This window comes from Plutella xylostella, chromosome 23, assembly GCF_932276165.1.
Source record: "Plutella xylostella chromosome 23, ilPluXylo3.1, whole genome shotgun sequence".
NCBI classification, from domain to species: domain Eukaryota; kingdom Metazoa; phylum Arthropoda; class Insecta; order Lepidoptera; family Plutellidae; genus Plutella; species Plutella xylostella.
The window spans coordinates 6133583-6146272 of record NC_064003.1 but is presented as its reverse complement, the minus strand read 5'-3'; the positions used below and the strand labels follow the sequence as shown (position 1 = coordinate 6146272).

Genomic DNA, 12690 nt, shown 5'->3' with positions numbered 1-12690 from the left:
ATAGTTTGTATAATATATAGGTAGTTTAGGTTGTAACATATTGTATTATTTATTATTAGGCTTAAGTTCATTATAATATATAGCATTTCATTAATTTGCTTACTTTATAAATTACCAATAAACTATGACGACATGTGACAGAATAATCGATTTATTCATTTCTAGCAACACTGAGTCTGCGTTACTGAAAAAAAAAAAACTAAAGTCAAAAATATTTTCATTTCATGAAGTTTTTCATTTTCTGCTACTTTCTACTTTACATTTAGGTATTATTCCTAAAATTAATTTAAATAGATAGTATTATATGTTATTAGTGTATGTTTATCAGAAGCTTTGTGTAATTTATCGGTCGTAATGGTTACGAAAAATGAAGACATACCCGGTCAGCCGAAAAGGTTGCGTTTTAAATCAATTTCCATTCAGTCTCCATCTGACCATATGAGTGAAGAAAATTCATATCGTGCATTGGAAACCAAGTCTTCTAAGGACATAAAACGTAAAGGTATGATGCACTCAATCTTTAGTGATCTATTGGAACAATTACTGAGGTAAAACATTACAATGACATGAGGTTACGTTTCTTTCAGATGGGGAGAAAACACCCTCCTTATTTGCATTTTTACACATCGAACTAACAAGAGGCTATTTATTGGAGCACGATGAAGAGAGATTTTCTGCTCGAAGAGAAAAGGTTTATTCCTTCATCAAAATACCCCAGGAGTTAGAAAAATTCATGGCTTATGGCTTCTTCCAATGTGCAGATTCATTACTGTTTGTTTATACTTTCTTGCCACTGAGGTTTATTATGGCATTCTGGTCATTCTCCAACAGGATAGTCAGGAAATGTATTGGGTAAGTAACTATACTACTGAAATTAATTCCTAGCAGGGCAAATGTCTGTAATAACTGCTTTAATATATTTTTCCATTTCAGAATGAATTCAAGATCCAATAACAATGTGTTGAAGCCAGCAGAGACCTGTGATGCTTTGAAGGGGTTCATATTACTTGTGTGCAGTATTTTAATGTGCTATATTGACACCAATATGATGTATCACTTGGTGAAAAGTCAGAGTGTTATGAAATTGTATATTTTTTACAATATGCTAGAAGTTGGAGATCGGTTGTTTTCAGCATTTGGTCAAGACACTATAGATGCCCTGTTCTGGACAGCAACAGAGCCAAGAGACAGGAGAAGAGAGCATTTGGGTGTCATTCCACATTTATTATTTGCCATGATTTATGTGTGTATCCTTTTAAAAACAAATTTGGGTTTAGCTAATAATTGATTATAGTGATCACCCTATTGGAAACCACTGCTGGACATAGGTAAGAGGGACCATAACACTGCCCTCCATTTCTTTCTTACATGGTATAAAATGGTAAAAATATCCATGTTAAGTATCCCATTCCATTTGGTTCAATAAACAGCATGAGTATTAGGAAAAATTATAAAATTTCTATAAATTACCTTATCATATAAATTCAGTCCTCCACAGCTTGCTAGTATTGTTCCAAGCAACTACATTAAATGTGGCTTTAAATTCCAACAACAAAGGCCTGCTTATTATTATGATGTCAAATAATGTAAGTACAATAATAATTTACATTGTTAATTTTTAGACTTAGACATGCATCAGAACTTTCTATACATTTATTTATAAACTTCATGTATAATATCTAGGGTTTCTGATTTCTCGACCTGTTTTCGTTCTCGAGCTTCGAGAAATCTCGAGCCCAAATTCTCGAGTCTTCTCGAGTCTCGAGCCTTTCTAAGAAAACCTTTAGAAAAAAGCCTTAATTTAAAAAAATACACTAAAACTCCTTTTTTACTTTGTCAACTTAATCACAAAGGAAATACTTTACTAATACTCATAATTGGTAGCTGTCTAGCTAGCTACTAATTACTAGTATAAGGTGGGCCAAAAGTAATCACCCTATTGGAAGTTGCTCTCATTTGTGCAAATGGCTGCCAATTTCAAATCATTTTTGATATTGGTGGACTTGACAAATGCAGAATACAAGTTCAGAAGCCGTGGAGTGATATACTCCCCTAGAACGCGGAATAATTGTGTTTATTCAGTGTTTGGGTCGCTTTTTTTTCGTTTTATCTGTAATTTTTCCCTGCAATATCGCCCGATTTAACCGTTTCACACAGTTTTTCTGCGGTTTTTTGAAGTCCCGTGTTTATGTGAATAAACCTCTCTGTATAAGTGTCTCTGGAAGCCTTTAAGGACAACATTCGACACGAGTACGAGAATATCTCGCCCGAAGTTTTAGCTGAAGTGATGAGAAATGCCATAAAACGAACCCGTATGGCAATCAATTGTGACGGCGCCCATTTGGCCGATATCATCTTCGCGACTTTATCATTAAAATTGTAAAGGTTCAAATAAACGTTACATAATCAAAGTTTTTCATTTAGAAAAAAAAAGAGAGCCAAACAACATCGGATGACTTGTTTTGGTCCACCTGAACTAAAAAACAGTACGTAACTATTACACCGTTATCTTTTAATCATTCATTGGTATTATCAGTACAGCACTAGCTTAAATGGAGATGAAACATAATAAATCATAATACGTGTGTGTTGTTAAGCGGTGCAGGAAAATTTGAATTGAATATTTTAAATTTTTATCTCAAGGCTCGAGAAATTCTCGAGTCTTCAGATTTTTTTCTCGTCTCGAACCAAGCCGAATTTCTCGAATCTTCTCGAGCTGGAGAATTCTCGAGCAGAAACCCTAATAATATCATCTACATAAAGTGTGTAACATCAAGAACAGTCAGTAAAGAAATTCTTCCTTTAACTTACCAAATACTTACATCTTTTTTATGTTTCAGTTTGTAGAGTTAAAAGGCAGTGTGTTCAAGAAGTTTGACAAGAACAACCTGTTCCAAGTATCCTGTAGTGATGTGCGAGAGAGACTGCATCTCTCTGTCCTGCTCTTCATTGTGGTCCTGCAGACCATGAAGGAGTATATGTGGAGAGAGGAGAGGTTCTGGATTCTTGCGCCGGACTGTATCCTTGTGCTGGTGTTTGAGGTCATCATTGACTGGGTGAAACATGCTTTTATTACCAGGTAAGTTGTTTACTCTGTCTAATAAGCTGCTATGTAGGTATGTGCCTGAATAATGGCAATATCTTGCTTGAATTGTGACCAAAACTTAGACTCTAGAAATTAAGTACAACAATGCACCACTGCTTATGTGCATATAGGGCATGATAACCTATATTTAATGAATTCGTCAAAAATTGCATCATTAGATAATTACATAATGAGATTGTTGAAACTGCTCCTGTCAATCTACAAGAAAAGGGCATTTCACATTATCATCCTGTTTGCATATCTGACTGAAATTTTCTTTCTTTGTCAGGTTCAACGAGATACCCTACGGAGTCTACAGAGAGTACACAGTTAGTTTAGCATACGACGTGGCACAGACGAGACAGAAGCACGCATTTAGTGACCACTCGGACTTGGTGGCTCGGAGGATGGGCTTCATTCCTCTACCCCTGGGCGTGGTAATCACTAGGGTACTAGTTCATGCCGTTAAAATTGATGGGTAAGTAGTAAATTATAATAATATAACGATCATTTTTCATATAAATAAAATAAATAAATATGAAGCTTTGGAGTCAATTCATACTAAAGTTAAATAAATTTTAATGTTGTATCTGCTAAACTAGAAGCTATAAATCAATTATTATCGCAACAAGTCACGAGTAAATTACCTACACACAACTTTGTTAAGTTGTGTATGTTCTATAAATACATACTATAAAACATCTTATAATTATGATTATAAGATGTTTTAATTAATATTATCGCTTCTAATATCCTTTTTCCTTTGCAGGTTTGCAGCAGTCTTCCTTGTAACTATAGCGTATTTATGTCTAATAGCTGTAAGGATACTTGTGTCCATAGTGATATTGGGCAAGGCTTGTGATCTCATTTCTCAGCATCAGACGGATAAGAGCGACAGTCATCATTGCACACCGAAAAAGTGAGTAGTCATCGTCGCAATGACTTTTAATTACTAATGGTTGCCACTGTATGCCAAGTTACTAAAGAAAATATGTAAGTAATTGTACCTACCTATGCAATTTTGTGAAATTCATATTTTATTTCAGAGAGCAAAAGGAGTTACCAAACAAAGATACACCACTGAGTCACAAAACATCTGAAACAGAAAATGTAAAGAAGCCAGAGCAATTAAAGTTCCAAATTCCAGAGGACATCATAATGGTATGATTTTCTAATACGTATAACGTAACGTAAATTATATATTTTATATCGATAGACACCAGTACAGTTCTTAAATGTAATAACTGTGAAAATAAAATATCATTAAATGATTTTTATGAAAACTTTAAATTCTATCTCACTCAAAACCTCCCTACCCGGAGGATCAGCGTCTATCATGTTCTTGTTTCTTTCGCAATTATTATATAAAATACTGCAATCACTATATTTATTATGTGGCTTAGTATAAAGCCATTATTCTTACTTCGATCTTGTCAGGTTTCACACCAATGTATTGCATTTTCAGGGTGATCCGTTAGTCGACGCGTCAGTGGGCGCGGCCGCCATATTCTCAAACAGTGCTATAGATCTCAACGGCGTGTGCTATATGAATGACAAAATGAACGCGCAAGTCAAACAAGAGCCTTCAGACTACTTGGAAACTGAATTGGTAAGAGATAATAGATTTTAAAGGTCAAGTATAATAAGTAATGCTTGTTCATAGATCACCGCATGTTTTCACTATTTCATCAATGTGAAACCTGCATATTTACATTCTAGCGGAGATACTATTTCCAAAATGACGATACGGTCTGAACTTATTACCTCATGCAGTGCCTTGCTTAGCAGTCTATAATAGAAGAAAAGAGTTTACACGCTTATCAATTACCTTAGCAACCCTCATCACCAGCCTCTGAAACACTTTCCCTATCCAATATACCTATGAAATCTCAACTCAACTTGCCTTACCCCAGGTGGACGTAAGCCGGAGTGCGCCGGACATCAAGGCGGCTGCTTCAGCCGAGGCAGAGCCAGTGGTGGAAGAGCGGCCGACCTCCCCAGACCTCGAGGGACGCATCAAGCGGCGCTCCGAGTCAGAACCCAACCTAGTCACGGCGGAGGACCACTACGAAGAGACTACCTAACACGTATGTTGATTACTAATCGTATTAGAGGGAGGCCACGGTATCTCTGCACAGGTGTGATACGGTCACAGTGCGTTTTGTTTTCGTTACTGAGTACGTACATTGTTAGAGCGTCATAAATTTTTTAATATGTCTTTATTTAAAATTTTAATATACATGTATACATGCTGAAAATCCCAGCCGCCAAGTTAAAAACGACAAAAACTATGATGCGGTGAAATAAAAAATCGCTTTGTAGTTAACTGACGTATTATTATTGCAAAGGCAGATGACAGGCAAAATAAAAACATCTAAAATCTTTTATATGCTGGGTTTTGTCTTTTGTAAATAACTCAATGAGAGAGTTCTCAATAAAAACATCAAAATTTTTATCAGTAATGAAATCTAAAAAGTTGAATGCAGAGTTATCGTGGTTCCATTATAATTATCTAGTCGTAAGTGACATTCAGAAATGACAGTTTTGTGATACTTCGGAACATTGTGCTCGCTACATTGTGGTGTAAAAGTATTTTTGTATTAGTGATGTACTTGTAAGCGTGTGGTTATTGGTTTTTTAAGTATAAATTGACAAAGACTGACTTGGGCGATTCGGATATGCGTAGTCTTCGATTAGCGGTTTCCCTGGATTGTTTAAGTATATTTTTCAGTTGATTGGCCTCGTTTTTTTCCGAACTGAGTGTAGCATTGTTAGTTCAGGGGTTTAGTGGTGCTAAATCAAATACATTATCCGTATTACATTTGTTTTATGTTTCCGTTAAGTTATTGTCTCCACATAATAATAATATGTATGTAAGTAACATGTTGCTTAACCTCCTAATTTATTCCTTGTTTGTTATATTAATTTAAGAACAACAATCTTTATACTGACTTTGTTAAATCTTAATAAAGTTTATGCTCACACATAAAATGTGAATAGTAGTTTTTATTATCATTTGTATCTCATTATTATCATTTCACTCATTATCCCAGGCCTACTCCCTGAGTTTTTATCATAGTTATTAATTAATCCTAAAGTGCCATCTATGAATGGAAAGTGAATTTCTTGCTGTGGGTTGAAACGTATTCTGTGAAGCAGTAGTAAAATTTGATGTGTGTTTGGTTCGTCGACTGTTTTAGCATTTACATCATCGACTACTAGGTGGCGCTAGCAGTCTTTTAAGGCCTGCTTTCCTCATCATTGTCCCTAAAAATAATTATTATGTATTGTTTCTTATAATGAATATGGTCTTAGTTTTTCCTTTTGAATCTCTGGTATTATTAAGGTTTATCTAACAATATTTCTCAATAGCCTAGCTTATTCGTCCATTGAGATTTTAAACATAATTTTCTTACATAGATTTCTCTGGTAATTTGTAAGATAATGAAGTTCCGTGTATGTCATTTTGCATATGCAAACTACTATAATCCCCAAAGGGGTAGTCAGAGCCGTATTGCTATTTTGGAATGAGTACAATGTACTTAGGTAAGATACCACATACACAATTCTAGATGCACAGGTTTCCACGATGGTTTCCTTCATCGCAAGAAACCTTGGTGTAGTTGTAATTCCATTCCTCGATTGAAAATAATGCATGTCAGGATTCCCATCATACACACGGCCTCTCGATTCAGAGGGCGAGATCTTATCGTATGTCATTTCGTTTTGGTAAGGAAGTAATGAAATAGTCAAGTAAATTTTTCAACAATTTGTATTTTTGCACCTTAGGTGGTTTCATAATTAAATAAAAATTCTCTTTCTCTTATATACACATTAAATCCAAATTTAGTCAGAGTGTATTTACAAATATATTAAATAGAATTTAGTAAAAATTAGTGAGATTTAACAATACCTAAATACTTACAACTATCTTAGAACATCAATAACATCTTTCACAAGGTGAAAATACATACGACGGCTTTTGAATTAACCAATAGGTAGGTACACAAAATTCGTAAAGAATTCGATTTGATTCTTACATAGCGAACACCTTAAAAGTATAAGAAGAAGCGCCCTTCTCAAATAGTCTAAGAGATGAGCTACAATAATATGAAGGTATCCGATGCAGTGCATTCTACACCTCGCCGCCGCAATGACTCAACAATAGTGTCTAGCTATAGGTAACAAACAATGGCCAAGTCAACTTTTATACAAACACCATATCAATAACTTTAACGCGATGCAAAATTTACGTAAAATGTGTAAGAATTTAGTCTTCTTCGTTACATTTGTCACTCGTTTGACGAACATGAATTTAAACGCTTTAGTTATACCTATCTAAGCTAGCCTTGCCTACCCGAGACCACGTCTCGCCTATAACAATATGAACCTTCGTGCAACATGATTCATAAAAAGTGCAAGTGGTTTGTGCTCTGTCGGGCGACACTCGACCACTAGTGTCGACTGAGACCCGCGGGCCGAGTGGCCTCTCCCTATGTGGACATTGGCAACTATTACAGTAACACTGTTAACATGGCACTTGCATCATCAAAAATGCCATTCAAAGCTTAATATGGCACAGCCTAACGTAATGCCCTGAAAGAGTCAAACAAGTTGAAGTGAAGAACCACTTTTTCACAGTTACAGAAGTATGCGCAAGAGTTAGTAATATTATTGTCAGATAATCCTAAATTCATAACGACCGAAAAAAGTTTTGAATGGCCAACCCTGTTGTTTAGTGTAAATCACTGCATTTCCGGTAATAATCCTGTCCTTTTACAATGGTGAAGTTAAATTGTCTAGAAAATGACGCTATACAACAATTATTTATGTAACTAGTTCCTAATTAAACAACAATTGTATTTAAAGAAGAAGGCAATGTAGTAAATTCTTGTGACATGAATCTTATGATCATTTTTTCTTATTTGTGCACAAATTTTGTACTTTTATACATAAACAACAACTATTTACTGAACAAAACTGGGAAGCTTAGTTACTAACATATATGTGGAACATTTACCTATGAATCTATGATGTAAGAACGGATAGCCTGTTGGTGAAATGGTTTTAACTTACAAGTATACAATTTTCTATACAAAACTTATGAGTATTATAAATAAAGGGCCTTCGATAATTGAAAATTAATTAATATTGATTAAGAGATCATATTTAAACGCTATAAGTAAATAGCTATCTTCACTAGATTAGTCTATAATACGCACGTTAAAAATTATATGCCACTGGGAGGGTTAACAAGAAGTGCGTTAGTGTCGGGAAAGCAGATTCAATGCAAAGACAAAGTAGTAAGAAGCAGGATTGAGCAAATTTTGTTAAATTAAAATATTTGAGCAAGAAGAACTTGTGAAACAGTCGAAACATTAAATAAGAATGTACGTATACAGAAATATGCATTAAAATAAAGAAAATATAGTCGACACGTTCTCATGTCATACCTTCGACTAGAAATATAAAACAAAATAATAGTAGATATCACTTATTCAGCAGTCGAGTTAGAGTACCGTACACTAGCTGTGCAGTGGCACATCGTTAAGTTAAATTAATGGCACAATTTCACGTTAGTTTGTCAAGTACGAGAATAATTATAAATATAGTACAATACATTTCCTAAGTAGTAACTAGCGAATAGGCTCATTACGTATTTATCACCAGTCCGTGATCGAGGATACATAATGCATGGACTCAGTCCGCTGAGGCCGTCTCCGATATGTGGATGCTGCGTCACGCTAGTCCGGACTCTCGTTAAACCTATAATACTAGTAAAATCTCCACTTCGTTACAGACAAGCGCACTCGCGCACGCTCGATACATTTAGGCCACCTTCGCTTCATATCTACTTTGATCCCAGTCGATTCATTCATTTAAACCTATCTAAATAAATTAAATACATCGAGCTGATCATCTCCTACCGTAATAATTACAAATATGTATAAAAAGATATATATAAATTTCAATGAATTTACAAAATGTAGAGTTAATAAAGCTTCGTTAAAGACAATCCTTTACACCTATATGCGATGAAATTATTTGATAACTTCAACGTGCGTGAGAGTTCAGTGAGTGAGGAGCGGCACGAGCGCGCCCTGCCCGCCGGCGCCCGCGCCCGGGTCGTCGGGCCCGCGGCGGCGGCGGGCGGCGTCCGGCTACAAGTCGCCGCCGCGCTCGCGCTTCATGCGCTGCTTCAGGTGCACCTTGGCGTGCCGCTTCTTCTCGTCGGAGCGCGCGAACTTGCGGCCGCACACCTCGCACGCGAACGGCTTCTCGCCCGTGTGCGTGCGCACGTGCGTCGTGAGGTGGTCCGAGCGGCTGAAGGAGCGCATGCAGATGCGGCACTGGAACGGCTTCTGCCCCGTGTGGATGCGGATGTGGCGCGTGAGCTCGTCCGAGCGGGAGAAGCGGCGGTCGCAGCCCTCCACGGGGCAGGCGTAGGGCCGCTCGTGCACGGGCGTCTTGCTGGGCCGGTTGGGGTACTTGCGCGGCTTGACGGCCACGAGGCGCAGCGGCTGCGCGCTCTGCTGGTACACCTGGGACAGGATCTCGTGGCCCTTGCTGGTGGAGGGGTTGTACTCGGCGAGCGCGACGGGGCGGTCGGGGTGCGGCGCGGGCGGCGGGGGCGGCGGCGCGGGGTAGGGGTCGCGCTTGGGCAGGCCGGAGGGGCCGGGCGCGGGGGGAGCCTGGTACTCGTCCCAGGCGGGCGGCGCGGGCGCGCGGTAGTCGCAGTGCGGCGGCTGGTAGCAGGGCGGGCAGTCCTGCATGAGGTCGACGCGCTCCTCGTACTCGTGCGTGAAGTACTTGTCGTGTCCGGGGCCGGGCCCGGGCGGCAGCAGCCACTGCAGCGGCGGGGACGGCTGCTTGCCGCCGCCGGATGCGTACAGAGACGCGCTGGCGCTGGACGCGTTGCTGGCGTCCTCGGCGCGCGCGCCCGGGGACAGCGACGACTCGTGCTTGTGCCGCCGCGGCGAGCACACGAGCGACAGCTCATCGCTTGTGAGGGAACCTGCAGGCAATACACTACTGTTAGATAATTTGGTCAAATCTTTTTACCTTTTTGCAATGTCGGGTCGGTGGTAAATACTAGAGAAAGGATTAACCAGACAGATTAGTTGACAGTCGCTCGTTGCCATGGAGGGTCACTCTAGCTTCATACAAATATATTTCCGGGTTCCATGCTATAGGTCACCGGAAAAGAAATATCTATCTAAAATAAATAAAAGTTCCTTTCGGTTCCTTTCGTGCACTCCGTTCACAATATTAAACATGCTGCATTTATTTTTATATACTAAAACTATATTTCATATTGAAATACTTTCTTCCCATAGACCGACATAAAATGAAATCGATAAAAACGAATAAAAATATCTCATTCTTAAAAGTCATAATAACCAGGCAATGGATTAGATATTGACAACCGACATTTAAAGCTACACAGAAAGAATAATTAGACTAACGACATCTCAGATGCTTGATTGCATTTTCACCAAAAGATTTGATATCAACAAAATGTCCTTCTATTATCTTATTTATCCGGATAGTTAAACGAATTAGCTTTTTCAGCGTTGTATAAAGATTTTGCGTGTTATTTTGACATGCGCGACGGAAGCCCGCGCGCGCGATAAGCGCCGACGGAAGCGATACGGCTATCTGCCACCACCGGCCACTGTCTCACCTACTGGCTATGTTCTTTATTTAACTTTTGTTCACATTGCATTTTTGTGTTGAAAAAACAAATTAGTTTGAACTAAATTAGCTACAGCTTGTCATGAAGAGCTTTTCGAACGCGAATAATCTGGGACTGCGTAGCCGACTTCTAAAAATCTCATTTCCATAGTGCACTTTTTAAATAAAAAATAACCAAGGCATGGCATTGGAGTGATGTTAAACTAGAGCTTTCCCAAAGCTTTTACATGCATGTTTGAAGAACCAATCAAAACACGGCATAAATGTGATATTTTCTAAATTATGTTGTTTGTAGTTATAGTTTTGTTTATGCAATTATAAGAATGGTAAAACTAATTTTTTTGATAAGTTAAGATAAAAAATATTTAAGTTCTAAAATTTACTTACTTTTAGTATTTATTTTTACTTGAAAGAGTTATTGTAAAAGAAAATAATTTATACTTTCCAAAGATCTAGCTTATTTGAGAGTATTTTAACTTTGTCAAAATATTTTTTTTTGAAAATAACTGTTCTAAGTAACTAAATCAGATAAAAGCAAATATTTGTACAAACCCAAAATATGTTTAAAAAGCATACCAGTTTTACCGACGGACTTTTAAATGCATATCAAAACATCACAAAAGCCGAAAACAAACCAAAACACTGAACTAATCGCACTAATAAACCGAGTCCCTGAAGCATCGGCTGAACTTCACAATGAAATTTCATTTCATTCAACTCCGCGTATCGATCGCGCGCCGGGCGGCGAACTTTCAGTTTCACGCGAACCGTATAAATAGAGAGCGCGGAAAATTTCAACAGCTGCTTTCTGCACTGTCGGGAAACTGGGGGAAATGCACTGAAGGACGTCCAAGGACTTGCTTGTTTATTTACAACGTTATCACTGCGGTCGCACCTGAGATGGGCGGCGGCTCCAGCAGGTTGGGGAAGAAGGCGGCCAGGTCGCCGGTGCTGACGGGGGTGTTGAGGTCGGGCGGCATGCCGCCGGGCTGGCCGGGCGCGGGCGCCGGCTTGAGCGCGCACTCGAAGCTCAGCCCCACGTCCGCCAGCGACAGCAGGGTGCCCCCGCCCTCGTCCATGCCCATGCCGTCCGGCACCACCTGCTCCTCGGCCCAAGGGCCCAACGGTATCACAAACAGCGCCAGCGTGAACACGGCGTCTCGCGCCGGCGGTGCGAATGGGACTAACGCCGCGCGACCCCGCACCTCACTTTTATCAATGGACTCGCGGTCCCATATTCGGTAGTGGCGCGCGCGGCTCCGCCAATCAGCGGCCGCGGCGCCCCCCCCTCGGCTGACGTCACCGCCCGCTCCGCCCAGCGCCCACCGCCCGCCGCCCCCCGGCCTCCACCGCGCGCCGCGCCGGGTGAGCCCGTCCAATTAACAGTACCACTTCCAATTGGAGGTTTTTATTAAGGATATTGGTGCTTTAAGTGATTTTATTTTTCTTCGTCAAGTTTGACAATTTTATGTGCCATCTTCCCTTGTTGGTTTTTGCGTATTTTTATTGCTTTCAAAGATGTGCAAAATATATTTTTGCAAAAATTTGCGTTTCGCTGTAGGAGTTCCACAAGGCTTTGTATTAGGCCCCATGCTCTTTGTAACTTTGTTAGAACTGATAATTAATTTAATAAATAAGACAAATTATTAAGTAGTATTTACCTCATGTATGTCATTGACTTCCGACATTGACGACCTATATTAACAATTAAAGTAATGTAAATAACGGGCCTTTATTATTATCCAATAGCAGGGATTATTACAGTTTGTTTTGATCAGACCTGGGGCTATTACCTGGTTTGTGTAGGTTTCACCTGAGTAGGCGGGGACCGGCCTCACCGCACAATAACACAATATCACGGCAATAATACGAGGACCAACACTTAAGTGGCACTTCAAATAGCCTGATAC

The 12690-nt window shown here is 39.4% G+C and overlaps 2 protein-coding genes across 2 annotated transcripts; one reads left to right on the top strand and one right to left on the bottom strand.

The window, feature by feature from the left end:
* Nucleotides 1-201: 201 nt before the first annotated feature.
* Nucleotides 202-5273, top strand: LOC105381978 (protein TAPT1 homolog). Its single transcript, XM_011551789.3, has 10 exons — nucleotides 202-502; nucleotides 588-852; nucleotides 934-1247; nucleotides 1489-1586; nucleotides 2841-3079; nucleotides 3375-3563; nucleotides 3855-4004; nucleotides 4132-4246; nucleotides 4551-4694; nucleotides 4999-5273. The coding sequence occupies exons 1-10, from the start codon at nucleotides 355-357 to the stop codon at nucleotides 5167-5169; spliced, it is 1833 nt and encodes a 610-aa protein (XP_011550091.3). The 5' UTR covers nucleotides 202-354; the 3' UTR covers nucleotides 5170-5273.
* A 1566-nt stretch (nucleotides 5274-6839) lies between these two features.
* LOC119692533 (early growth response protein 1) lies at nucleotides 6840-12158 on the bottom strand. The gene is made up of 2 exons (XM_038113426.2): nucleotides 11676-12158; nucleotides 6840-10100 (listed from the first exon to the last, which is right to left on the bottom strand). Exons 1-2 carry the CDS (start codon nucleotides 11863-11865, stop codon nucleotides 9247-9249), a joined length of 1044 nt encoding a protein of 347 aa, XP_037969354.2. The 5' UTR covers nucleotides 11866-12158; the 3' UTR covers nucleotides 6840-9246.
* Between the last annotated feature and the right edge of the window lie 532 nt (nucleotides 12159-12690).